At 55.8% G+C, this 25,862-nt stretch overlaps 1 protein-coding gene across 7 annotated transcripts; it reads right to left on the bottom strand.

Moving 5' to 3' along the window:
- Window positions 1–2,510: 2,510 nt before the first annotated feature.
- ENTPD6 (ectonucleoside triphosphate diphosphohydrolase 6) lies at window positions 2,511–23,814 on the bottom strand. Of its 7 annotated transcripts, none has more exons than XM_057703327.1 (15): window positions 23,761–23,814; window positions 22,374–22,508; window positions 18,086–18,406; window positions 16,101–16,177; window positions 13,969–14,112; window positions 12,991–13,066; window positions 12,274–12,309; window positions 11,463–11,551; window positions 10,776–10,855; window positions 10,042–10,106; window positions 7,600–7,701; window positions 5,550–5,690; window positions 4,609–4,665; window positions 3,568–3,680; window positions 2,516–3,467 (listed from the first exon to the last, which is right to left on the bottom strand). In XM_057703327.1, the coding sequence occupies exons 3-15, from the start codon at window positions 18,375–18,377 to the stop codon at window positions 3,369–3,371; spliced, it is 1,371 nt and encodes a 456-aa protein (XP_057559310.1). In that variant the 5' UTR covers window positions 18,378–18,406; window positions 22,374–22,508; window positions 23,761–23,814; the 3' UTR covers window positions 2,516–3,368. The 7 variants fall into 7 exon arrangements, with proteins under 7 accessions (XP_057559315.1, XP_057559310.1, XP_057559312.1 ...); XM_057703329.1 differs by having other exon boundaries at window positions 23,668–23,787; XM_057703328.1 differs by having other exon boundaries at window positions 22,422–22,508; window positions 23,668–23,787.
- Window positions 23,815–25,862: the final 2,048 nt, after the last annotated feature.

Genomic DNA, 25,862 nt, shown 5'->3' with positions numbered 1-25,862 from the left:
TGGAAGCAACCTAAGTGTCCATTGACAGATGTACGAATAAAGATGTGGTGTGTGTATATATATATACATATATATAATGGACTAACAGCCATAAAAAAGAAATAAATCTTGCCATTTTTGACAACTCGGATGCACCTAGAGGGCATTATGCTACGTGAAATAAGTCAGACAGAGAAAGACAAATATTGTATGATTGTACATGTGGAATCTAGAAAATGGAAAACATAGAAACAGACTGCTGGTTTCCAGAGGTGGGTGAAATAGATCAAAAGGTATGTATAGACTTCCAGTTATAAAAGTCCCGGGGATGTAACGTACAGTCATGGTGACTATAGTTTAAAATACTCTAGTGTATGTTTGAAAATTGCTAGGAGAGTAGCTATCACAAGAAAAAACATTAACTATATTCAGTGACAGACGTTACCCAGACTTGTGATCATCCCACAACACACACGGGTGGAATTATTACGTTATACACCTAAACTAATACAATGTTATTTGCCAAGTGTACCTCAATTAAGAAAAGCACAGTGCGAGACGTGATGTCATGTCTTGGCTGGGGAACCTGTTCCCGTTCTGTGTGAGGTGGGCTAAGAGCCGCAGGCAAACCCTTGGGAGTGTTTCGAGTGACATCCTTCCCAAAAGTCCTCCAGGGGTCTCAGAACTCTGTTTTCTGGAAGAAGCGTAGCTTCTTAAAGGACTTTGCTCCCACCAGGGCCCTGATCTTCACGGGTGTTCATCACCTTGAGTGGTTGGTTCTCTGGATTGGCAAGGCTGCCCCTTCAACCACTCCATTTATCTCACTCTTAAGGCTCGTCCGTCTCTTCATGAGGGCAGGGAAAATAGACCCCAACTCCACACAACACCCTCTCGGAACCCGACCCCAGAGGTCAAGGCAGGGTCTCCCAGTGGGATGCCTCAGAGTCACCTAAGACACAGAGCTCGCGGCACGTTTCCTATTTTCTCAAGACACTTAACCCCGTGACGACGAAGGGGAAGTAGGTTGAATTATTCTGAGTATCGAGAGGGTACATTTCATGTTGGGAGTAAGAATCACTTTAATTCCATTATTTTCTAGTTTATGTTGATCCAAGCCTTTCCACCATCATTCAGTGTAAGCTGCAATTTAATTTAGATTTTAAATTCCTTATTAAAATACACTTCTAAGCAGCACCCTAAAGCACAACAAAGCACGTTCCTGTAGCTGGGTCTGCAGTAAAGCTGGCGGATGCACACGGGGGTGGGAGTGCGAGCAGCCAGACGCCATGGGGTCGTCATCCAGATGGGGCGGCTGCCCCGAGGGAGGGCGGGAAGGTGGGGTGCGGGACACGCGGGCAGGGTACGTGGGAGGGAGCCTCCTGCCCGTGTGCATCACTCACGTGCTGGGATGTGCATGTGCGGCTATTTTTAAATAACAAGAGCCCACTTTATTATCACAAAGACACTCAGGGAATGCCTTGCATATTCTGCTCGGCTCAAAAACGTTCCATGACTTATTTGGGAATCTCTTGGGAAATGTCCAGTTGTTTACTTTTTCAGATGTGAGATCACCAACCTATAAATGGACCAAATCAATTTTCACTTTCATCTTCATGCATTTTTGATTCCCTGCCTCCGGAGTCCATTAAGCATCTAAACTGTTAGGTATCATGGAAGCAAGGGGCTGGGAGGCCCGCCAAGGTGGGGATGCTGGGTGCGGGGAGCTGGTTTTCACGCCCTTGTCAAGCTTTAGTCCTGCCGTGGCCTTTTGTTCGGGGGAAGCATCTTCCTGCTCTTTTTCTGCTGTGTCGCACGTGGACCTCTGCCCCCCACCCCAAGGTTGAGACTTCGGGGAAACCACTGGGCAGAGGACAGCGGGCTCCAGTTTTCAGTGTGTGCATCCTGGTGGCCTCCCTTCAGCCCTCTGGAGTTGGGATTGTGGCGATCTGCTCCCCGCCCCCAACCTGGTCAGGACACCCAGGAGAGGGTGCAGACTCCCCGTGTGACTGTCCTGCAGGCTCAGTGCTTCTCAGGTTTTACGCTTGCATCCCTCTCCTGCCCCATCCACGCGGGGGTCAGGGCTCCGCCCCCACAGGCCTAGCACGTGGGCTTATTCAGAAGTCATACCACTCTGGACCCACTATGGCCCTGGGAGGGGTCTGTTCAGTCTTTGTCCAGCCAGTTAGCCCCTTCCGACTGTCCTGGATTAGAGCCAGATCCTTGCTGAACACACTGCAACCTGGAGCTTGGCACTCGCTCCGGGACACACAGCCCCAGAAGTGGTGAGCCTGAAGCCTCACCACAGTGCCACGCATCACAGTCCAGGGGAGCTCTGCTCTGCCAGACCCCAGAACAGCCTGGGCCTCCACAGGGCCAGTCCCGGACAGGGGACACCGGGGGGCCTCTCTGTGTCCTCCTACTGTTGTCTCCCCGAGATGTGCCAACAGGATTTAATACTGCCATCACGTGTCACCCGCTTGGGCAGCAGGGACCTCAGGTGCCCGACGTGGGTGCTGGGGTGGAGAGACACGGCTGATGCTCACTGAGACGAATCAGAGGAGCAGAAACCCTAGAAAACCCTTTATTTCAAGTGGAACACAGGAGGTTCAGCTTACTCTGAGAGCTGTGCATTTCCCACAGGAGCGGCTGTGGGCCTGGGACACACGGCATCCTGCGTGCAGCTCAGCCTGCACCTGCAGGCCTGCGGGGGACGGGCCGCAAGGTCAGATCCAGGGCTGCAGCCCGGCTGACACTGCGCGGCTGCAAACGGCTCAGGGCAGCAATACATCCACTGGGCTCAGAATACAGCTGCTACATGAGCACTCAGCACCACACAGACGTCACTCACACACAGACACAGATATTTCACAGCAGCTCACGCTCACGTTTAGACACCTTGAGGAGCCAGGGCACACGGGCCACAAAGAGGCATTTCCTCCAGCGCCTCTTGCCGCTCTCAGCGCCAACCTGCCAGCTAACCCTGAGCCACCCGAGGACCCAAGAAGTGGCTTCTGGATGATGTCACAGTCCACACCCACGGAGGAGATGCCCGGCCCATGGGCCCAGGGGGCTCCCGCTGGGGGCAGTGGGACAAAACAAGACCCCCATCGCAGGACTCGTGTCACATCTGCCCCAGCCCTGCGACGGGACGGTGGGGACACTGGCTGTGCTTCCCTGGCCTCGGCCTGTGCCCTTTGCCCTGTCTGGTCCCTGCCCACCAGGAGCCAAGGCCTGGGCTGCGATCCAGCGCGTCCAGGGGCCCGTCTGTGAGGTCGTGGGGAGGAGGGTCTCGGCCCACACCGTGGCCCCCTCCCCACATGTTGGCAGTCCCAGAGAGGCCTGTTCCCGCAGAGACGGTGCTTCTGTGGGGACGGTCGGCAGCGCGGCTGCTACGAGGTGGGGCTCTTCTGCCTGCTCAGGGAGTCGATGTAATGGAAAGTGGCCCCCAGAGCCCAGCTGGTCTCCACGTTGTCAATCTTCCGGGTCAACTTGAAACGACAAGGGTGGGGAGCGGAAGGGAGCACGTGCGTGTGAGAGCTGGGCACGTGCTCACGAAGGGCAGGGGTGAGGCACCCGGGGAGGCCCCACCTTCAGCACTTTGTCCCCTGGGAAGCCAAGCTCCTGGAGCAGCAGGCTGATGTAGGTGAGATCCAGGCACAGGAAGGGGCTGTGTGGTGGCCGGGTCTCCGCCGTCCGGCACACTGCGGGGGACACGGCTCCTGGGTTGGGGCGGGGGCACGGGCAGCCCAACCCCACCCACTCGGGGTGCCCACCCCACCAGGCCCTGTGCCTCCCGGGGCCTTGCTGCTGGTCAGAGCACAGCACAGGCAGGGACCCAAGGCCAACCCAGCGTCCACCATCCGCCTCCAAAGCCCTGTCTCTGCACCCTGACCCCGGTCACCTCTCCCAGGCGTGGGCCTGGGCCTTCTGGGGACCGGAAACACCCACAAGACTGGGGCAGAACCACCCACTCCTGTTCACGAGGAGGACGGACAAACCCACCCACAGCCTCTGCCCGAAACCTTTTCCTGCTGGTGTCTGGGAGATGAACCCAGAGGTGAGGAGAATGATCTTTAAAAAGCTTTTTTTGAGGGGAGGGGAGAAGGTCTTTCTATGGGGAAACATACAGAGTTTAACTCCTCTGACCTGCAATTGGGAAAAGCAACCAAAGAGCAGAATCTACAAGCAGCCTGTATACCCGGCCGCGGGGGAGTGAGGGGAGAGGAGCGGGGTGACTCGGGGGCTGCGGGGCAACCACCGGCCACACACCCCTGGGCTCTGCCGTGCAGGGGTCCCTGGCGATTGTGAATCTGCGGGGACACGTTTGGGGTTAAGGTTACCCGAGTCACCAAGAAGGAGTCAGAAAAAGTGAAATCAAGGGAGTCTGTTCCTCACACCCCTAGGACTAAAAACCCCTGCTCCACCGCCCAGGCCACAGGGTGCCCAGGCCACAGGGTGCCCAGGCCATGGGGTGCGGTGAGCCTGCGGTCTGGGCCAGCGTGGCGGCCCCTACACACTCTCACACCCCTGGAGGCTCATCCGGCCGACGGTCGTCGGGAACCAACCAGGAATTCTGGGGCCAGTGCCTGCCTTGCACCGGGGACAGCGTCCTGCCTCCAGGCCACTCACCGTACTTGGCTGCAATCTCAAAGTCTCCGACGACGAGGCTGCCCCCTTTCTCCGCATCTGTGGACGAGACAGAGCGCCCAGGCTACACGAGCGCCACGGAGCCGAGACGGCACTGAGGCCCCGGGCCTTTGCCTGGGCTACTCCGGGGGGCGCGGGGATCAGAGGCGGGGGCTGCGTGTCTGGGCATCGGAGAGTGCAGACGAGGGTGCCCTGGCTCCAGCTACGGGGAGCCCCCGGGCCGGGCACCCGAGGGGCAGCTGCTGGGATGCCCCAGAGAGAGGGGCCTGGGCCTAGTGAGGGGTGAGAGGTCCCCTTCCGCCTGGACCAGGCTCCCCCGCCGGCTGCCATCCACGCTGGGCCTGACAGTGCAGCCCAGCAGGCCCCAGGGAGCCAGAACCCGACGGCCTCGGCCTCCTCGGGGCAGCTTTCCACGGACATTAACGTTCTCATCCTTGCCACGGGCAACGCATTCTGATGGCCTCAGCCTACCCCATCAGAGACATTTCTGGTCACAGTCCACTGAAGTCACCTCAGAAACCTCTGGAGGGTTTCCAGTTGGTCTGACCAGCACCAGCCCAGACTCCCAATACCGTCTTCTGCCCTGACAGCACTCACGGGCTGGGGAGGGGTCAGGGTGACACCCACAGGCTCCTGAGGGTGATGGAGCGGGGAGCTGAGCCCTCCCGCCAGCCTGGGTGCCAGCGGCTGAGGGTTTGAGAATCACACAGGTGAGCGGACAGTAAACCGACAGTGAGGAAGCCTTCCTGCACCGAGCGGCTCAGAGAATTGACTTATTTGTACAAAGGGGGCCTATTACTGTCTACTCGGTGACACGACCCCTGCCTTCCCTCTATTTCTGTCACTCAGATGTGACTGACGGGCCCTCCGCCCAGGGACCCACACCCAAGTCCCTGCACAGCACAACCCGGCCCCATCCTTACCTATGAGGCCCACGTTTGCAGCGAGGTCATAATAGTAGGAAAAGGCATAAAAATCCACATCCTTCACTTCCTCCGTCCTGTGCACTTTGTTTCGGAGGACCTCGGACACTCGGCGGGCACACAGCTGGTAGAGGCTCCCCGCTGGGGCGAAGGGAAAGCAGACTCAGTGGTCAGTGGGCTCCGGGCACCTGCGCACACAGCCTGGGGTGACCGCGACCTGGGGGTGCTCACCAGCAACCTTTCAGGGGCCACGCGCAGTGGCCAGGTCAAGGGGAGAAGCGGCGAGCACGAAGGTGGCCGGGGAGAGCCTGGCCCCGACCCTGAAGGTCACCAGTGGATCCACCCCACACGCTCCCTGCCAGTCCCGTGCTGAGCTTGAGTGTGCACTGTCTCACCCCATGTCACCAGCTGCCTGCACCCCCTCCTGTCACAGACGAGGAAGCTGGGGCCTCCCAGGCAGCCTGCCAAGCTCACAGGGCTGGTCACTGGCTCCTTGCTCAGGACAGCAATGACACAGGACTGAGTTAGTGGATGTGGACAGCCCACAGCCCACGCCCAGACCCAGTTCTGATCTTGCCCCAGCCCTGCTCCACGTCCGAGGGCAGCTCCATCCAGCTCTCCAGTGGCCTCTGGAGCCTCGTGCTCGCCCTCTGGACTCTATCTCCCTGCACTCTCCCTTGTCTGACCCGTCATACCACCTCTTCCTTGTTCCTTAAACACAGCAGCTGCCTCTGGGCCTTTGCACGTGCTGTTCCTTCGGCTTGGAGCTCACTCCCCATTTCTTCACGTCTTATTTCAGGTATCACCTCACGAGGCCCTCCCCCCTCGGCACCCCCAGCCCCCTCCGTTTATCACTAGATAATAAGAAACATGCATTTGTTCTCCACCCTGGGTTCCTGGCACAGGATCGTAAAGCCTTGTAAGATGCGGAGCAGTGACAGTGAGGGGGCATCTTGTGGTTCCTAATAAGCCCCTTTCAACCCTCTTGGCATGTACTCACGAGGGGACTCCTGGTGGGTCCCTTGATGGCTTCAGGATGGGGGCTGGTGATTAGAGGGCAGGAACTTCCAGCCCCACCCCCGAGGGAGTGGGCAGGGGGCTGGGGATTCAGTCAGTCACCAGCGGCCACTGAGTTAATCAGTCCGTCTGCCATGATCCTCATAAAAACCTTACATGATGGGGCTCAGAGACCTCCATGTGGAGGTGCTGCTCCCGGGGAGGGAGGCTCCGAGCGCCCTCCCCACACGCCTGCCCTGTCTGTGCCTCTCCTATTTCACTGCTTCTCAGCTGTGAAGGCACCAGCCATAGGAACGTTTCCCTGAGCTCTGTGAGCGCTTCCAGCAAATTACTGAATTTGAGGGGGGTGTGGTGGGAGCCCCCAACTTGTAGCCCGTTGGTCAGAAGAACAAGGGGCCCAGCACTTGCAACTGGGGGAGGCTCAACCTGTGGGGGCCGCGCTGACTCCAAAGTCAGTGTCAGAACTGAATTGAACTGCAGCACACCCGGCTGGTGTCAGAGAACTGGCTGGTGTGGGAAAGACGCCGCACGTCTGGCGTCAGGAGTGCTGCGGGCAGAAACAGCCCTGTCACCGGAGGCAAACCTCACGCCCACGTATCCAGCCTGGACACAACATTTCAGGACTTCTTTTAGTGCAACGGGACCCCGTGGGTGAGAGGCCTGGGGCTCCGCGGCCTCTCGCACCCTCGCCGGAGCACGGGCGCCGGGTGCTGGAGGAGAGCTGCCTGGCCCACAGCCGGGCGTGGCTGTCTGCTCAAAGCCAGGGACGTCCAGGCGCTCCCTCGCTGGAGGCCTGTTGGGAAACAGGGCCTCTGGAAGAGCCTCCGGCGGCAGACAAGGGAGCCCCACGCAGGGAGCCCCACGCAGGGACTCCGAGGGAGCTGGGGGTCCCAGAGCCGCATCAATCTCGCGGACAGGTACGGGCCTGTCTGTGAAGGAGGCTGGACGGTCCCCCTGCTCCTCTGAGGTGTCGGGAGGGAAGGGGCTGCCATCAGCCCTCACGAGCCACCCACGGAGGACAAACGCGCCATACCTGCCTCCTGCCCTGAAACCCTGTACGTGACGTCGGCGTGCTCCCACGCTCCTCTGAAACCGGGCGACAAGCAAGGGCTGACCAACGCCGCTCCACCCTCAGCTGAAACAGAAACAGACAGCGGCTGCGGTGAGGGGCGGGCGTGCCTGGAGCCGAGGTGGGGCCGCCGAGGGCCTGGAGGGTCAGGGGAACATGCACACGTCCTTTGTGCCGCGAGGCTGGATTGTGGAATCATCCCAGGTCAGTTTGGGAGGCAGAAGCCCCAGCAGAGCCACGCTCAGCTCTCCCACAGAGGGGCCTCGGGGTTCCAGGTGACCATCACGACCAACCCAACAGGAGGGAGCCGCCCCCCACTTTACAGACAACGGAGGCGGAGCCGGCACAGGGCGCCAGCTCCCGAGGAGCCTGTGCTGCTGGGCCCACGACCAGCAGAGACAGCGTGGTGGCCCTGTGACGCCAGCCCTCAGGGACACACCCGCTGGCCTCCCGCCGAGTGGGTCTCTGTCCTTGCCCGATTCCAGCCTGGGCCCGCCTGCACCGGCAGGACGTGCAGGACACTGGCCGTGGGACTTCAGGCCTTCCTTCCTCGGAGCCGCCGGGGAGAAGTGCAGGCTGCTCTGCGGGGCGGAGGCCAGACCCACCACCCCAAACGCTACCACCCAGGCCCCCAGCAGTGGTGCTGCCTGTGAAATCATGAGATAAAACGGCTGTTGTTTGCAACCTCTCAGTCAGGTGGGTGGTCTGTTCAGTGACAACAGCTCACCCAGTGGGAGACACTTCCCCTGGGGCAGTGAGGGGTCTGCACCCCTTCTGGCGGCTGTCACGGCACCACGTGAAGACATGAGGCTCCCCTACTGCTCTGCCGGGTGGGGGTGCAGGAGGGCCAGGACCCTGAGGCTGGTGCAGAGGGGTGAGCAGGTGCCTGCCATCCTCCGCTGGCTAACAGGTGTTTTCTGGCCCAGAGTGAGGCTGCAGGTGCTTCTGAGATGTGGATGCCTTTTTGGTTTGCGAAAAAGGGCACACGGTTATAAGGTTAAACGGCAGAATCTGAAGTAGAGGAGCGGAAGCAGGATGTGCGTGGAAGACAATTCCAGGGGAGCGTCCTGTGGAGTCTGAACAGCCGGGCCCCGGAAGAGGCAGTGCAGGTGCTGGACCGGGGTCGCGTGTGGCCCAACACGAGTGCGCCCGTGCACGTCTGAGCAAAGTCTTGGGGGTGGGGTGGGGGGGACAGGCCGAGGCAGCCTCGGAGCAGGGCCCCCGCCCACCTCAGGCACACGGTCCCCTAAAGGTCCCAGGGGCTCAAGCTCCTGCCGGCAACACATGGTTTGTCCTGAGCCACACGTATCAGGACAGGACGGGGTGGAAAGGGCCTGGGAGCAGACACAGGCTCCGTCCCCAAACGCCACGTCTGGAGGAAGGCCGAGCCGGTTCCAAGTCCCCTCGAGAGCAGAACATGGGGGACATTCTCAGGAGCCAGAACCGCCCGAAGCCCCCCCTTGGAGCCCCGCGGTAAATTCTTACAAACAAGCCGACGCCAATGGCGCCCAGGACCTTGGGTTCCTGAGACCCCCCACTTGGTGATCCAGAAACCACTTCACTAGCATCTTTGTTTAAAAAGTAACTGAGGGGACTTCCTAGGTGGCACAGTGGGTAAGAATCCGCCTGCCAATGCAGGGGACATGGGTTCGAGCCCTGCCCCAGGAAGATGCAACATGCCGTGGAGCGACTAAGCCCGTGCACCACAACTATTGAGCCTGCGCTCTGGAGTCCGTGAGCCACAATTACTGAGCCCATGTGCCACAACTACTGAAGCCCACACGCCTAGAGCCTGTGCTCTACAAGAGAGGCCACCACAATGAGAAGCCCGTATACCACAACAAAGAGTAGCCCCCACTTGCTGCAACTAGAGAAAGCCTGTGTGCAGCAATGAAGACCCAACACAGCTGATAAAATAAATAAATTAATTAAAATATAAATAAATAAATAAAGAGTAACTGAGGAGCTTCCTAGGTGGTGCAGTGGTTGAGAATCCGCCTGCCAATGCAGGGGACACGGGTTCGATCCCTGTTCCAGGAAGATCCCACATGCTGTGGAGCAACTAAGCCTGTGCGCCACAACTATTGAGCCTGTGCTTTAGAGCCTGTGAGCCACAGCTACTGAGCCCATGTGCTGCAACTACTGAAGCCCAAGCGCTGAGAGCCCGTGCTCCGCCACAAGAGAAGCCACACAACGAAGAGTAGCCCCCACTCACTGCAACTAAAAAAAGAAAGCCCACGCACAGCAAAAAAGACCCAACAGGGCCAATAAAATAAAATAAATAAGTTAAAAAAAAAAAGTAACTGAGAAGGTCCTCAGGGGCCTGCCAACGAGGTCTGGGGGAGTGCCCCCCAGGGCTCCCGAGTCCTGCCGGCTGGGAAGGCCTCTGAACACTGCACTACTCACCAGGCTTCCCCTCTTCGCCGCCTAGAACCGCCAGCCGCGCTGACATCAGGCCGAGCCCCAGGTAGCTGCGGAGAGAGAACCCCAGTGAGAGGAGGCTGCCTGGAGGCCTGGCTGCCACCCTCAGCTCTGCCTGCAGCACATTCACCAGCCTGGATCCAAAACAAGGGGGCGGGGGGCGGGGAGGAAGCGAGCGTCGAGTCAGCAGCTTCCGGCTTCTCCCAGGAGCTCCCAGTGGGGTTCAGGGCATCCAGCTCCTCAGCTCAACAAGTGAAGGCTCTTACTTGGTGGGAGCTCGTCCAGGAGCTGTGGACACCAGTGAGGGAGACAGACTGGACCCCACCTTTACGGTGTGGACACGCCTCACACAAAGAACCTACTGAAGGCACCACGGGGCAAAAAGATGGCCCAGGAAATTCCTGCACCATCCACGGGCTCTTTCCCACTTTCCCAAAACTTCTTCCAAGGCAGAAGAGAATAAATACAGAAGAAGAAATGTAATTTTACTGCAAGTGAATTAAAAGAAGAGGGAGGAAGAAGAGGAGGAGGAAGAAGGAAGGAGGGAGGGGGGAGGAGGAGGAGGAGGAAGAGGCTGCACGAGGGTCCACAGCAGGGGTTTGGGAGCGAATCTGTGGCTCCCCAAGGTGCGAGGTGGAGGCTGGGGGAGGCCTGCGGTGCTGCGCTGAGCTGCGGGCCCCGGAGGGTCGACCTCTCCACCCTTGGTCCTGAAAACGAACCTGAAGGAGTAGAGCCTGTAGGTCCTGTTAAACATCTGGAGGGACGTGAGGAAGCCGGGCGGGGAGGTCTGAAGGGTGCCCTGGGGAAGAACACAAGGGTTAAAGCACCCTTCCTGCTGGCCCTTCTAGAAAACTGTCCCCCATTCCCTCAATTCATTTGAAAGAACAGGGATATGCTCAGATGTATTCAATGAAATTAGCTTTTCATCAAATCACATGCTGTGAAACAGCTTGGGGCAAGAAATGAAACACTTTGTCTTTCCTCCTTGAGTAACGTTTACCCATTCTGAGAAATACGCCCCTACCAGGAGAGTTATGAGTACATGAAGGCTCTTCCATTAAAACTAGAAACAATAACAATAATTTAAAAAGTGGTGGATGAGGAAGGTACTTTTTTTGTGTCCCTTAGAACATGCATCCTGAAAAGGCCTACAGTTCTGCCCCATCTGAGTCAGACTGACTCCCTGGAAGCCCCGGTCCTCTGCCCAAAGGGCTCCAGGTAGTATCTAGTTTATCACCCCACTGAAGACCAGACTTCTATTTTTTTTCCTCCAGCAGAGTTAAAATCAAACTAAGAAGCATTCACTGTGGGTGACTGGGCCCTCAGGAGAGAAGCCGAGCCATGGGCCTCCCCCGGGGCTGCGGCTCCCCCACGGGGCAGGCGGCCTTGGGGGCGGGGCTGGTTACCTCGAGTCTCGGGAGGAAGGTGATCTGGGTGGACCCTCCGCCCAGGTCCAGCATGCCCACGCTGCCCCTGCCGGGGGTCTTCAGACTGCCTGCAGCACCAGGAGTAAAAGCCACACAGCAACGCCCATGAGTAAACAGACAAAACAGCAGAAAAAGGGGAGGTGAGAAGCCAGGTCCTTCCATGGGAAGAAGAACAAGACAGAAGCTGTGGCCACTTAAAAATCTCCACGTGTGTCTGGGGGGGCACAAAGAACAGCTGTTCCAGCGGAGGCTTTAACCTGAATGAGAAGACAGCCTGTGCTCCCGGGGCTCCTGACCTGTCACCCGACAGGCCCTCCAGCCCCCGGCGGCAACTCCTACCGGAAACGTCCCTCTTTCTCATACACGAGTCAGACACACGGCCTTGTCCATAATCACGACAAAGGGGTGAAAATCCACACCCTGAGAGTAACCTGAGAAAAAGGCCTCCTCGCCACCTGCTCCCTGTTCTTCCTACAGCAGGACTTCAACTATAAGGCGGTCAGTATTCGTGTCACATTCAACGTGGACTAGTGTGACTCAGGGCTTCGCTCAGAAACGAGGATGGCGGCCAGGGGACGCTGCCGGGGGAGCAGAGGCAGAGCCGGGCCTGCGGAGGAGGACCCCTCCGTCCCCGGCATTTGCACTGGCAAGCCTGGTGCCCGCGCCCCACATCCCAACACCCTACTTCAGGTCAGCAAGCCGAAGCGGGTATTCTGAAGAGTGGAAATGAGGTCCCTGCTCTAAGGACCGGTGTCTGTGACCTGCTGGCTTTATGAGGAAGGGAACCCACCTGTTAGGAAGTTCACGGTGATCCACGCGGAAACACCTGCAAGAGAGGGTTACAAACAGCACCTGAAGCGCCTAAGGTGCGGTAACTGGGGACTCATGATGGCTTTGGATTTCAGGAGCGCGAGGAGACCGCTTCCTCCCCACTCGCAACCTCCGGATCAGCTACAGAAGCGAGTGTCACGCACCCAGCAGCCTCTGTGGGTGCTTCAGGAGACACCGCACTGAAAACCAGAGCGCCCGGCCAAATATTACATCTCTTGCTCCCACTCTTTTATCGACTGCTTCCTTTCGGAAGAGGTGGGACGAGAACCAAAAGTTCCCTTTCCCTGCACCCACCCACCCACCCAATCTCTTAAGGTCACACTTAAAGTCAGGGGCTGGTAAGGAACCTTATGCTTTGAATTAATGCAACAAAAATATTCGAACGCAGCAGCAACGGGGGACGCTCTCTAAATGTTCCTAGAACAGAAAAGATGATTTGTTTTCAGAAACGTGCTCTGTGCCAGGCTTGGAGCCAGTCACGAGGAGAATCTGTCTCTAACACTGGCCCCAAGAAGGCAGTGCTCCGAGACGGTCAGACCGTGGACTGGGGCGGGGCTGGCACTGCGGCGTCCGGGCCTCCGCCCAGGGAAGGCTCCCAGCAGCCCTGTGTGCAGCCGCCTCGAGGGACAGCCGCCTCGCGGGACAGTCTCGTGGCACACGTGCTTCTGGCGACTACCTTCGTCCGACCCGTTCATGATGGAAACACAGTCGTCCCCTACGAGGAACGGCGATGCCTCAAACACGTCTTTCACCTGAGTGTGAAGAGAGACAAGCCTTCATCATTCAGAATCTAAGCTCACAGTTCCTCATCACTGCCCTGCTTTAGGATGGGACACACGGGGTGGGAAGCCCCACAGGGTGGACCCCAGCCCTGGGCCCCCACGTGGCCTGGTGGGCACAGGGGAGGCGAAGGCGGTGAGCAGCTGCGTCTGTACTTCCTTCTCCATTTTTTTTTTTTTTAGCAATTACTGATACCCAGAAACGTCAGTACGTCTGCGCTTGTGTCCCACAATCTGACTTGAGCGTGTGAAGGTAGTTCCTGTAAGGGACCCTGACAGGCCCGCAACAATCCGTCATTCAGCAGCAAACAGGGCCAGAAACAGTACGGAGGAGGAGGGCCACTCTGCTGAGAACACGTTCCCTGACTTCTGATGGTAGGAACTCTGCAAGCACATGTCAAAGACAGGCTCCAGAGCTGCCTGTGGGGAGGTGCAGGGCCTGGGGAGATGCCAAGGGGCCTCCTCAGCGGTCACGTCTGAGCGTCAGACCAAAAGCGGCGCCTGCACCTCCCACAAGAAGGGCCGGCTTGAGCCGAAATGTCAAGAATTCAGGTCCCACAGCCTCACACACAGAGCAAGTCCTTGGACGGAAGGAAGCCCTTCAGAAGCACAATATATTCTTAACACAAACTTGTTCCTTTTATAAAACAGATTCATCCTAGAAAATAGGAATAGCTTTAAACATCTTGAGGAAGAAAGCCTCATTCATCCAAACCCCCTCCGCCTAAGGCGACGCTGCCAGCGTTCCCACCTATTTCCTTGCCGGGGGAGTTTCTCCGTGGCCTGTCTGCCTGCTCGGACGTGGGCTGACGTTCCAGGCTTTCAGTTATCACAAGTCACGGCCACCCCACCCGGGGGTAAGTGGATGAGCTCACCTTTCGCAGTAACTTCTGAGCCTTTTCTCCTGGTAACAGGCGTAAACCAGCTGTGGCCTTGAGGACCAGGGGGGTGGCTTTCCAGAAGTCAAAGGGAATGTCCTGTTTAGCAACATCCAGTAACTCCTGAATTCCTGAGGTGCTCTGTGAATGTAGTGGGTAAAGCAGGGTTTGTCTGTGCTCAGCACGCAGGTGCACAGGAGCTCCCCACCCTTTTGGTTTTATTAATTTATAAATAGATTTTTTCTAATTTTCCAAATCGGCAGACAGTGACTCAAGTGGTGCTGGCGTGGGGGGGACCCTCGGCAGCAGAGTGGGCCCGGGTTCTACGTGCCTGGACCCGCCACCAGCCCCCAGGTAGCCTTGATGAGCTGTGACGCCCCTGGACACCATAAGCGAATTCTGGGGTGGCACTAAAACCCATGAGTAGCTACACGGAGGAATCACCTGCACCTCCTGGAACGCTGAGCTCCCCACGCTAGACCAGGGTCTGGGGTCGGGGGGGACGACTGTGTTAAAGGCTGGCCGAAGTGTGGAGGGTACGATACTGTGGGGGGTTTTAGCAGTGTCTGCGGGGGACACATTCCTCTCACTCAGAAACCCCCCTACAAGTTCACTTGGGCGATGCCCTCACATGTGAGGGGGACGAAGTGCACATAAGGGGACACACAGCGCCCTCCCCACTCTGGGAAGAGTGAGGTGTGCGACAGCACCCACACGCCCTCCGGAGGGGCTGGCTCTCCAGGTGCAGTGTGCACACGGATGGTGGGACCAAGCGCCTCGCGTCCTGATGGGAGATGATCTCCCAGGCACACTGCCCAGCCCGGGAGCGGAGTCCATAGGACGTGAACGCACTCCACGGTGCGTGGGAGGAGAGGGGACGAGAACACAGAAGGATGCGGAGAAACCAGGGACGCTGTCCTCCTGGGGGGGCGGGGAGGGGGGCGGTTCGCTGTCCGCCGGGAAGCCGTACAAGTCATCCCAGGTGAGTGTGTGCTGCCTGCTTAAACAAGTAAGATTTAAAAAGCCCCATGAGTTTATTCTAAGATATATCATTTCATCAGGTTTAACCTCTAGAATCACTCATTGTGATTTTTGTTTTCAACTTGTTTCTCAACCAGGCCGTGACTTGACTGTCTGGATCAGGACGCACCTGTGGCAAGAATGGTGCGTTAGCTTCTGACTTCAGACGCGCTGGGACGAAAGGAAGTGACAGCTGCACGAGGGGCTGCTTTCGGGAGCCCCCTGGGACCGCAGCTGCCCTGTCGTCCCTGCAGCTCGGAAGTGTAAATGCCACCAACTCACCAAGGTCACCATCGGACAGCTCAGCGAGATTTCTTTTACACTTACTTGGTTTTGTGGATTTTGCGTAATGCATTTTTTAGTTTTAAATTTTTTGTTTTAGTGAACATGTGTCATCTTCAATCAGAGAAACCAAAACAACAACAACAAAACCTTTCAAATAATGCTTTTTCTAAGTTTGTAGCATGTGTGCTTTTAAATCACACCAAGACTTCTGGGGGGCATGCGAGCCGGCTGGGGGAAGGGTCTGGGTGGCGGGGGATGTATGTGGTGTGTCTGTGGCGTGGTTGTGTATATATGTGTGGTGTACAGTGTGTGCGTATCGTGTGTATGTGTGCATACGAGGGTGAGTCAAAAATTATCTGCTCTCTGGCTATAGAATTTACAGAAGTTTTAATACAACCGGAGTGTGGATAATTTTTGACTCACCTGCGTCTGTGTGGTGTGGTCTGTATGTGGTGTGGCTGCATATATATGTGTGGGGTATGTGTGTGTATGTGGGGTGTGTCTGTGTGTGTGTGGAGATGTGTGATGTGTGTGGTGTATGTGTGTGGTATGTGTGTGGCGTGGTGTGTGTGTGTGGCGTGTGTGTATGTGTGTATATGTGCGGTGTGTGTGGCTGTGTATGTGTCCATACATGCGGTGTGTACGTGGGGCCTCCCGTGGGCGCCAGTGCCCTCCACAGACCGACCCGCGTGGGGAAGCATCCTGGGTCAGCACAGCAGAGGCGCTGCTCTGGGAGGACGGCTCTGCACCTGAGAGAGAGGCAGTCACTTTAACAAACTGACAGAAGGCAAATCTGATGAACGAAGAGACAGAGAAACTGTTACCTTGTCAACGTCCTCAGCATAAGCAGAAAGACCTGGCTCCAGTGCTTTGAAGGTTTCATGGGTCAAGGTGGGAGTTTCTAAGGGAACATCACGTTTTAAAAAGAGCACACGTGTGAACATAAACACAAATATGTGAATCTCCACAACTATGACGAGCCATGCTTTCAAGGCAGACATCTGAAAACAGACCTTTACTGCGTCTCTAAACTCTGCCTCTTTAGTTTGGTTAAACGATGAATATTATACTTAATGTTTTGGTCAGAACGTTTCCTGTTAAAAAAAAAATCAACTTTACTGAGGTATAATTAACGTACAAAAAACTACCCATTTAAAGTGTTAAATGTTAACACAGTTAATTCTTGCTGATTCAACAAAGAGAGGAGCAGGGACTTCCCTGGCAGTCCAGAGGTTAGGACTCTGCGCTTCCACTGCAGGGGGCGCTGGTTCCATTCCTGGTCAGGAACTAAGATCCCACATGCCTCATGGACAAAACAAACAAACAAACAAACAAAAAAATCCCCCCAAACAAATAAAAGAGCAGGGCAAATGATTCCAAACTGCAAATGTGAAAATCATTCTTCTTGATTCTAGAATGGATGCGTTATGTTCTAAAGAATATTTTGTCTTCTTTTTAAAAATCGAGTACTCTAAATCATCAGGGGCCTGGACTCACGTGCTTACAGCAAGGGAGAATATTCCCGGGCACATCAAGGCCAGTGGGTGCTCTCTGAATGCAGACACAAAGATCCAGGAGGAAAAGTCAGGGACAGACTTTCCGTAAGGATGTCTCTCCAAAGAAAACACGCCAGAACATGGCTACTAAAGGATTACATGCCGACAAACGTTGCCTTAAACTTAGCTTCAAAACCAATTTTGGAGGACTTCCCTGGTGACGCAGTGGTTAAGAATCTGCCTGCCAATGCAGGGGACACGGGTTCGATCCCTGTTCCGGAAAGATCCTACATGCCAAGGAGCAACTAAGCCCAACTTGTGAGCCACAACTACTGAGCCCTCAAGCTACAACTACTGAAGCTTGCGAGCCTAGAGCCCATGCTCCACAAGAGAAGCCACTGCAATGAGAAGCCCGTGCATCATGACAAAGAGTAGCCCCTGCTCGCTGCAACTAGAGAAAGCCCGTTGGCCGCAACGAAGACCCAACACAGCCAAATAAATAACTAAATTAATTAAAAAAAAACCCAAAAAACCAATTTTGGAGGTAGGTTAAGTCCAGCATATAAATATTTAACTATTACAACAAGTTTAAAGATAAAGCAGATGAAAGTAGATAAATGTGCTACGAGAGCTTTGGAGAGACCTGCCTGAGGCTCCCGGTGCCACAGTTCAGTTAAAGGCCCAGAAGGGTCAGTGCAGAAGTGGGGGTGGGGTGGGGGGGCAGCTGTGAGCTCTGGTCCCAGGGGGAGGGACTAGGCAGTGCTGGGGGTCTCCCCATGGCAGAAGCCTGCAGGTGAAGATGCCCAACTCCACCCTCACTCTTTCCCAGCCCCCACCTGGGAAGCCAGGCCCACGGGCTACGGCCCCAGCTTCCCTCTCAATGAGGCCACTGCCGTCTGTCACCCGCTTGCTGCCTGGCCCCACTGGGCAGCTCCGTGTTAGCCTGGGTTCTGGGTCTTTGCTCATGTACCTGACTTTCCTGGACTCCTGGCTCCCACTGGTCTCAACCTACTTCCTGCCTTAAACTCACCCCGTGTGACCTCCAGCCTAAGTCATGGTCTCAGGCACCCAACACTGGGGATGCTGGAGGGGACAGGCCACCCCAACACCCTCTGGGGTCTCAGCTGCCCATAGGTGGTCACCAGATGCCAGTGCAAGTGAGGACATCTGGGACTCCTGGGAAACGGCACTGCCGACAGACTCCCTGGGGAGTCCCAGGCAGGGGGGCCAGCCCACCCCGAGGGCCCACGCTCTGCTGTGAGACGGAGGACTGGGGGGTGGGGGGCACGCGGCAGGGGCTTTCTGCTCCGTACCTCCAGGCTGCTGGCTGAACTGGAAGACGTGCACTCGAGTGCCAGTGCTTCCCGCGTCGAACATGATGCCGTAGAAGACCTCGGGCCTGCGGGCGGCTGTCCCCAGGGGACTATGGGCCTGCTGGCCCCTCCGGGCCCCTGTGGCCGCCTCGGGGACGCCGAGGAAGGCCTGGGTGGCGGAGGCCCAGTGCCACTTGATGTAGGCAACGTAGATGAACAGGCACACGAACAGCCCCAGCGGGTATGCCACCTTCGTCACCCTCAGGTTCCCATTGTTTGGTATTTTTCTCATTTCCTTGTCTGCTGAGAGCTGTGCCACAGCTGTTGGTGGAAAGGGAGGAGAGGCAGGAAAAACTCGTTAGGCTGTGAGGTTCCAGGGCGCGTCAGAAATCCCTGTGCTCAGGGACAAAATTCCTTCAACCAGAATTTTTTTCACAGGTCTGCATTTTTCCTGTGGAATCAGAAGCTTCATTTGATCCTCAGAATGATTCTGGAAGGTGGAATCCCCATTTTACAGAAGAGGAACTGAGGTTCGTAGAGACCAGACAACCTGTCCAGGGCTGTCGGTCCTGCAGGTGCTGACCTGGGCCACAGCCTGAGCATCCCCTCCAGGTGCTGGTCCAGGCAGAGGGCTCTAGATGTGTCGCTACTTTACAAGCCACGTGTACATGGTGTCCCCAGACAGGTATGTGTGCCCAGTCCACTCTCTCCACTCTTTTACTCCCATGTTGGTAATTGACTTTTCAAGGGTTTAAACTCCTGTCCCTTGGGGACTGCAGAGCCACAGACAGATGAGAGGAACAGCTCATCCTCCTGGGAGCTCTTTTCGTTCATAGACATGTTCCTGCTGAGAAGGAAACAATGCCCGCGTGCTTTCAAAGCTCAGAGCAAAATAAATCGATTCAGCACCACTAGCTTTGGTTCAATGCACCCCAAAATGGAGGCGTTTGCTCAGTGGAGGCACTGGGTGGGAACCTGAGACTTCAGAGGACGAGAAGCGAGGCACCTGGTTCTCGGGGCTTCCCCTACCGCAGGAGCCGTCCACCATCTGTCCACCCTCACTGCCAGTCGTGGGAGGCGGAGTGGATGCCCAGAGGAAGGAAGACAGGGAAGTGCTGGGTGGGAAGCAGGGTGAGTGCCTGTGGGCGAGCCCCGCCCACGGTGAGGGGGCGGTCTCACCTGCAAGGGGGGCTCCGTGCTCAGGACACAAGGGATGATTGGGGGAGGGGGACTGGAAGACAGCATGACGGCACTCGCCAGGGAGGGGGAGTGGGGGCCAGGCCTAGAAGCGCAGGGGGCACCCTGGGATGGCTCCTGCCAACCCTGAGGCTGCCTCGGGGGAGGAGAGAAGGAACAGTGGCCCTTGGGGGGGACCCGGCCCTACAGCCACACCTGGATGCCTGTGGCCCCTGGAGCACTGCCCAAACCTCGGGCTGCCCCTGTGCCCCTGCCAAGGGAGAGGCCTGCCCAGAGGCCTGCAGCGGGCAAGCGCTCTCTGAGCACTCAGGGCTGCAGGAAGACTCTCTCAGCAGCCCCTTCCGAGACTCGCCCTCCCCAGCCCCCGCTCCCGCCTCTCTTCACTCTCAGAATCACATCGTACCCCTCGCCCAGGCCTGGCCCGTCCGCCCGGCCTCTGTGCATCATTTCTACCGCTCTTGCCCTTGCTCAGGTGGTCCAACCTGCTCCTCATCCCCAAGCCTCAGCTGACGAGCTGCTGTCCCCACCTTCTCTGACCACCCCCCACGCACTACGTGCTGCACGAGCTCCCTGTCCCCTCCTGACCAAGCACCACCATTATCTGTGATGACGCCCAGTCTGTGGGGTTTGTTCCTGAAGGTCTGTGTCCCCTTTAGGCCGTCAGCCCCCAAGCACAGGGACTTAGCCAGTCTTGTGCTGCTACAGCCCAGTCTGTAACGCAGGCCTTTATCTGGGACAGCAGAGGACACCCCTCTGCCCCATCTATCTCCCATACTGTCACATGATGCAAAAAAGTCTCCATTTCGAACCTAATTACAAGAGGACATCAGCATGATGGGAGGACGGGGAGCTTGCTCCCCCGTGGAAATGTTAAAAAAAAAAAATTGGAAGTGGCTGAAATATTTTATAGGAGTTCTGGAAAACAGGCAAAGATCGACAGCGACCAAGCGAAAGTGCAGTGGAGAAGAAGTCAGGGGAAGGACAGCAGGAAGTCTTGCAGTGTTTGTGCATCCTGTTCCACTCCCTGCATCGGACAGCCTGAAAGCAGAGCAGCCCAGCTCCTAGCTCCTTCTCTCAAACGGAGGGAGCAGAGCAGACCTTCTGGCAACATCCTAACCTGTCTTGGGGCTCCCTGACTGACAGGTCTCTGCTTCACCTGATCTGCAGTTCAGGTGGGGGACAGCTGCAGTAGAAAGTGGCTGCAGGTACTTCTTATGAAAGCCACAGGGCAACTGCAGACCCACATATACCTGGGGAGGAGGCTGGAGCTGGGGAGACGCAAGAGAACAGCTAAGGCCTGAGGAGGAGCTCAGGTGAAGCTCTTTGGGTAATTAAGACATTTAAAAGCAGCTGCAATTGAAAATCGCACACACACAGGCCCAGGGAAGGAAGATACATGCTCATAAAAATATCCCAAGGAAAAGCCTTCACCCTGGGCTGACCTCAAGGCTCAGACATGGCCTGATAATTCATGAAGGTCTTTCGTGGTACAGAGCCAGCCTGCGAAGACTGAGAAAGGTGGCTATTTCTTCAAATGTGCAACTAAAAAAAAGAAACCACAGGACATACAAAGAAACAGGAAAGCATGGCCCATTCAAATGAAGAAAACGTAGTAGAAACTGTCCCCGAAGAAACACACGCATAGGAGGTACCAGATAAACACTTTAAAACAACTGCCTTAAATATGCTGAAAGAGCTAAAGGAAAACACGAAAAACTAAAGGAAACAAGGAAAACAACATAAGACAATAAAAAAGAAACTGTAAAGATGAAACAAACAGTAATCGGGGAAAAATAACTGTTAGAACTAATAAATTCAGTGAGGTCGTAGGACTCAAATCAACACACAAAAATCAGTTGTTTCTACATACTACAATGAACTGTACACTTTAAAATGGGTGAAATGGTAAATTTTATGTTATATATGTTTTATCAGACACACAAAATCCTTTAATTGCTCTAAGGCCAGACAGACCACATAAATGAGTTCTGTGGCACAGGACTAAAGGCCGTGATGGGGGTGGGGTGTGTGGAGAATTCTGGTTCTGCAGCAAAATGAAACTGTTTTAAGGTTACTAGTCACATCTCACTTTCTCAACAAAGTGACAGGTCATGCCTTATTGAGGTTCTTCCTGCCTTAAATATTCTGTTTATTTAATTTTTTTATTTTAAGCATCCTGTTTCTTTGGTCCTTTATCCATGCCCCTGCAAAACCTACCCAAGATGCTCACTGCCACTCTGAATGCTGCAGCTGGCTCCTCCTTTGGGCTCCTTGGTGCTCTCCACTCTCACTCCCTGAGTTAGCTGCATGCAGAATTGTTCATTTGTGCCTCCCTTGCCTCGGGTGAGATGGTGCCTCTCTGGAAGCAGGGACCAGCCCACTCATCCTGATCTCCCACCCACGACACAAGGCCGGAGCCCAGCAGCTGCTCAGCTATCACTTGCTGGTGAAGAAAGCTAGCTGATGACGTAGCAATTCAGTGGGAGGCATGGATGATGCTTTAGGACTCAGGTGATTGCCATCTGGGATGGGGCTGTTTGGGCAGAAGGCAGCAGTGGCCAGGTTTTCTGCATGTCAAGTTTGAAATGACAGCAGGACATGTGTCAGAAACGGAACCGAGCCTTGTGAGAGATGACAGGTTTGAGCTTGGTGCTCAAGGAAGCCTTCCCCAGCCAGCCAGCTCTCACCCACCACAGGCCCTTTCAGAGGCCTCCTTTCGTTAGATTACAGTAACCCAAAGCTTCCCATTGCTAAGTGATCATTTAACAGAAAAGTATTTCTAGAGGAAGTTCTACAGCAGCTATTTCCAAGGATGATTAGTGAGGACACAAAAGCAATACTAACATCTTACAACTCTGAAAGTGTTTTATAAAATCCATTTAACATAATCAAATTTTATCATGTCCTATGTTAGTCTAAGAACCATAATATACACAATCAGATTAACAGGCAGTATATTAAATTTCGAGGCAAATGTTGCTCTTAATTAAATTTGTCCGCCCATTCAAAAAATATGCTTTAAATATGCTACATCCTGATACCAGAAGCCCACAGGGCCAGCACTTATACCACATGACATACGACAACTTACTTCCATACAACAGGACCAAGGCCCGGGAATGTCTATGAACGGACTTGCCTGGGATCACACAGTTGGCATGCGGCAAGGCAGAGGAGCTTCTGGCTTCTGTCTTCAAATCAAATGTGCTTCATCACTTCACTTTCCCTGTGAATATAAGACCACCTCAGACAATCAAAAAACACTCACGTGAACTTACATACACGTAATCATTAAAGTTACACACCAAGTTCAGGGTGACGCAGAGGCCAAACAGAACATAACTCTGAGGGGGCACAGAGCCAGGAACAGCCTGGCCCACAGGCCTCCCTGTCCCTGAGGTCTGAGCCTAAAAGCCAGTTTCATTCCACGGGGTAAGGTGCTTGTCCAAGAGCTAAGACACGTGCAGGAGACGCAAATCACATTTCTGTGACACCACTAACACCACAGTGGCTCTCCCAGAGGATCACCAAGGAAAACAATTTCAGTTTAGTTCTGTTCTTTAAAGGAGAGTCGAGAACAAGGCCCTAAGGAAGGTAAGCCTGGTGGGGAATGAGGAGTAGGCTGGGGCGGGTGGGGCACGATGTAGGTGCCCAAAGGCAAACAGAGGTTTGGCTGAGCTAACCTTGCTCCCAGGTGGCTCCTGGGGTGGGGGTGGGGGAGGCGGGGGTCACAGAGGAGAATCTCTGTGTGGGGCAGTGGCAGTGATGTCCAGATGGTGACTGCCCCATCCCCCGACCAGCTTTCTAGCAGCTGGGGACGGCAGGTCAGCTCTCGAAATACAAGCGAAATACACGTTCTATCCGACTTAGATCTGTAGGCCAGCTTCTTCAAGGTTAAAGAACCCAAAAGGGCTGTGCGTGCAAATCATTGCCGCACGTGCTGAAAACCTAACCAAAACTAAAGCAGGTGAACAAACACTAAATCTCCTGGTAGGTTTAAACGGGCTTTTCTCCCCTGCCTGTCCTGCCCCTGTTGGACCTCCAGCACCTGGTACAGAGCTGGGAGCGGATCAGCAGACGCCGGCCGAATGAATGAAGGCAGCAGGGCTACAGGCTCCCTGGGGGTGGAGACTCCGGCTCTCTTGCCCACCCAGCACCAGAACACCGACCGCGCCCCTCACTCGTCAGCGGAGTCCTGGGTGCCAGTGACCCTGAGGCAGCCTCCAGGCGCTGCCGCTTGAGACCCGGGAGTTGCCAGGCACCGCGTCTGCGTCCCGGAGGCCCCCGGCCCCGCTCCGCCCCGGCCCTTCTCCAGGGCGCAGTGCACCGTGCCAGGGGGGCCCACGTGCACAGATACCCTGGGCCCGGCGGAACCCGCCGCTTACCCATCGGGCCCTGTGCCCCACCTACGGCGCGAGGTGCCAGTCCCCGCGGAGCGCGCGGGCCGCGGAGACCGCTTCCCCGCGCTCCCAGCCCACCTGCGTCAGCGCGGCCTCCACCCCCTAGCTTCGGGCGGAGGATCCGGAGCCGGGGCCCCGCCCACGTGCACCTCGCGTCCGCCCAGTGCGCAGGCGCGGCGGTGCGGCCCAGTGCGCAGGCGCCGTTGCCCTTCCCGCCTGGCTTCGCCGGCGGTTTCCCCGAGCCTCGAGCCTGGCGGGTGTCGTGCCGGAAGCGGGGTCTCGGGCGTGTGCCCCCCGCTTGTGGCCCCGCTTCTACGGCTCCCCGCGGCACGGCGGGGCGGGCCTTCGCGCGTGGCCGAGGAGTCAGCTCCGCAACCTCACAACCTTTACCTTGACCAGCTGTGGAAATTTTGATTTCCCTTGGGTCCCCCCCACATCTAAAGTCCCACTTTTCCCTTAAGGCAATGCACGGTAGAAGATGCCACCACAACAGGACGGGCAGGGCCACCAAGCCTCTCCTATTCCTGACCCCCATTTTCTTGTGTCTTCCTGGAAGCCACCAGGGTTGCCGACTCCTGGCCGGGTCAGTGGTCCATGCAGCCCCGTTTACTCAGGGTCCTGCTGGCAGGGCTGCCCACGTCGCCCCTCGGTCGCTCTCCTCGCTTCGTCGGAACGCAGCCCGCGTCCCAGCTTCCCATGCTGTGGTTGCAAACACGTGGCGGCTTCTGGCCAGTGCGGGGTAGATGTGCATCCCTTCCAGGCCTGGCCCTGGGAGAACCGTGGTGATTCCCGAGTGCCCCCGGTGGTCCTGAGTTTGTTGTTGAGACGCGGGCACTTGAAAATGAGTGGGTGCTGACAGGTGGGATGTAGGGACAAAGTACTAGTTCAGGACTGGGCAGGGGGGCGTGTCATCACTGCCACCACCTGGTGGGACACTGGCCTCATTTATCAGGTTGTGTGGCTGAACACTGACCCTGGTCAGCTCCTCCTCGGCCCGCAGTGCTACCGCTTCCTGTTTCTGGGTAACTGACCTTTAGCCCGCTCACGAGGAATGAGCCCAAGCCAGATAAGCTCCCATCAGCTTTTACCCTGGCCTCCATCGGATGTGAAAACTGGAAGAGCGCCTTCTGCTGATGCAAACGGTTAAAAGTCAGGAGACCCTCCTCCCCAGGGGAGGAAAACCTCTGGCTCCCATCAGTGCGGGTGTGTTTCTCCCCAGTAGTCAGATTTTTTTAAAACTTTGGTCCCTTTAAGTTTCCCGGTACCCCGCTGGCAGCAAGGAGTGCGGCTGTGAATACCTCTGGATCGTCCCTTTGCCCATCCTGCCTGTGTAAAGTTACCCACAATAAACTGCATAATTGCACTATAAAGTTGCCGCTTCACCTTTCAGGCTCAAGGTTCCTTCTCAGGTCGGAGGATATCGTTCATCACCTCTGCCACCCAACACAGGCAAAACTGGGAGACATGGTTGTTCAGGCAGCAGTTAGCCAGCACTGTACCTTGTTCCACAAGTTTGCTGTCATGAACAATGCTGTGGGATCCCAAGGACTATCTCTGTGCACTTGTGAAGGTATATCTGTGGGGAAAATGCCTAGAAGAGGAATTGCTGTGGTAAAGGATATGTCCTTTCCCTTTTTTTCTTTTCAGTATTGGATCCATATGGCTAAATGGCTTCTTACACGTTGTACTAACTCATATGCCTACAGTAACATATAGGAGCTTGGGTTTCCCCATCTTTTCACCAATGGAGTATTTCCAAACCTTTGGATCTTTGCAATCCAATTTACACAATTCTTTCTTGCATAGTCATACAGATTTCACTTACATTTTAATATTTTGAAATCGTTGAGTGTGGAACTGTGATGGCCCTACTTCTGTCTATCTCACCCACAACATTACTTTCACCACATTTCACTCTTAGAATTTCTAGAATTAGTCAGTTTTACTGACATGGGCTTTGCATACGCTATTTGCACTTGGAAAGCTCTTCCTTCAGGTCATTCCTTAGTAAAATGCTATGGTCTGAATGTTTGCATCCCCCCAAGTTTATATGTTCAAATCCTAACCCTCAAGGTGATGGTATTAGGAGGTGGGGCCTTGGGAAGTTGAACAGCATTAGTGCCCTCCTAAAAGAGGCCCTAGAGAGATCCCTCACCCCTTCTCCATGTGAGGTTACAGCG

Source organism: Hippopotamus amphibius, chromosome 12 (genome assembly GCF_030028045.1).
Source record: "Hippopotamus amphibius kiboko isolate mHipAmp2 chromosome 12, mHipAmp2.hap2, whole genome shotgun sequence".
NCBI classification, from domain to species: domain Eukaryota; kingdom Metazoa; phylum Chordata; class Mammalia; order Artiodactyla; family Hippopotamidae; genus Hippopotamus; species Hippopotamus amphibius.
The sequence above is the reverse complement of the archived record's forward strand: the minus strand, read 5'-3'. Positions and strand labels throughout refer to the sequence as shown.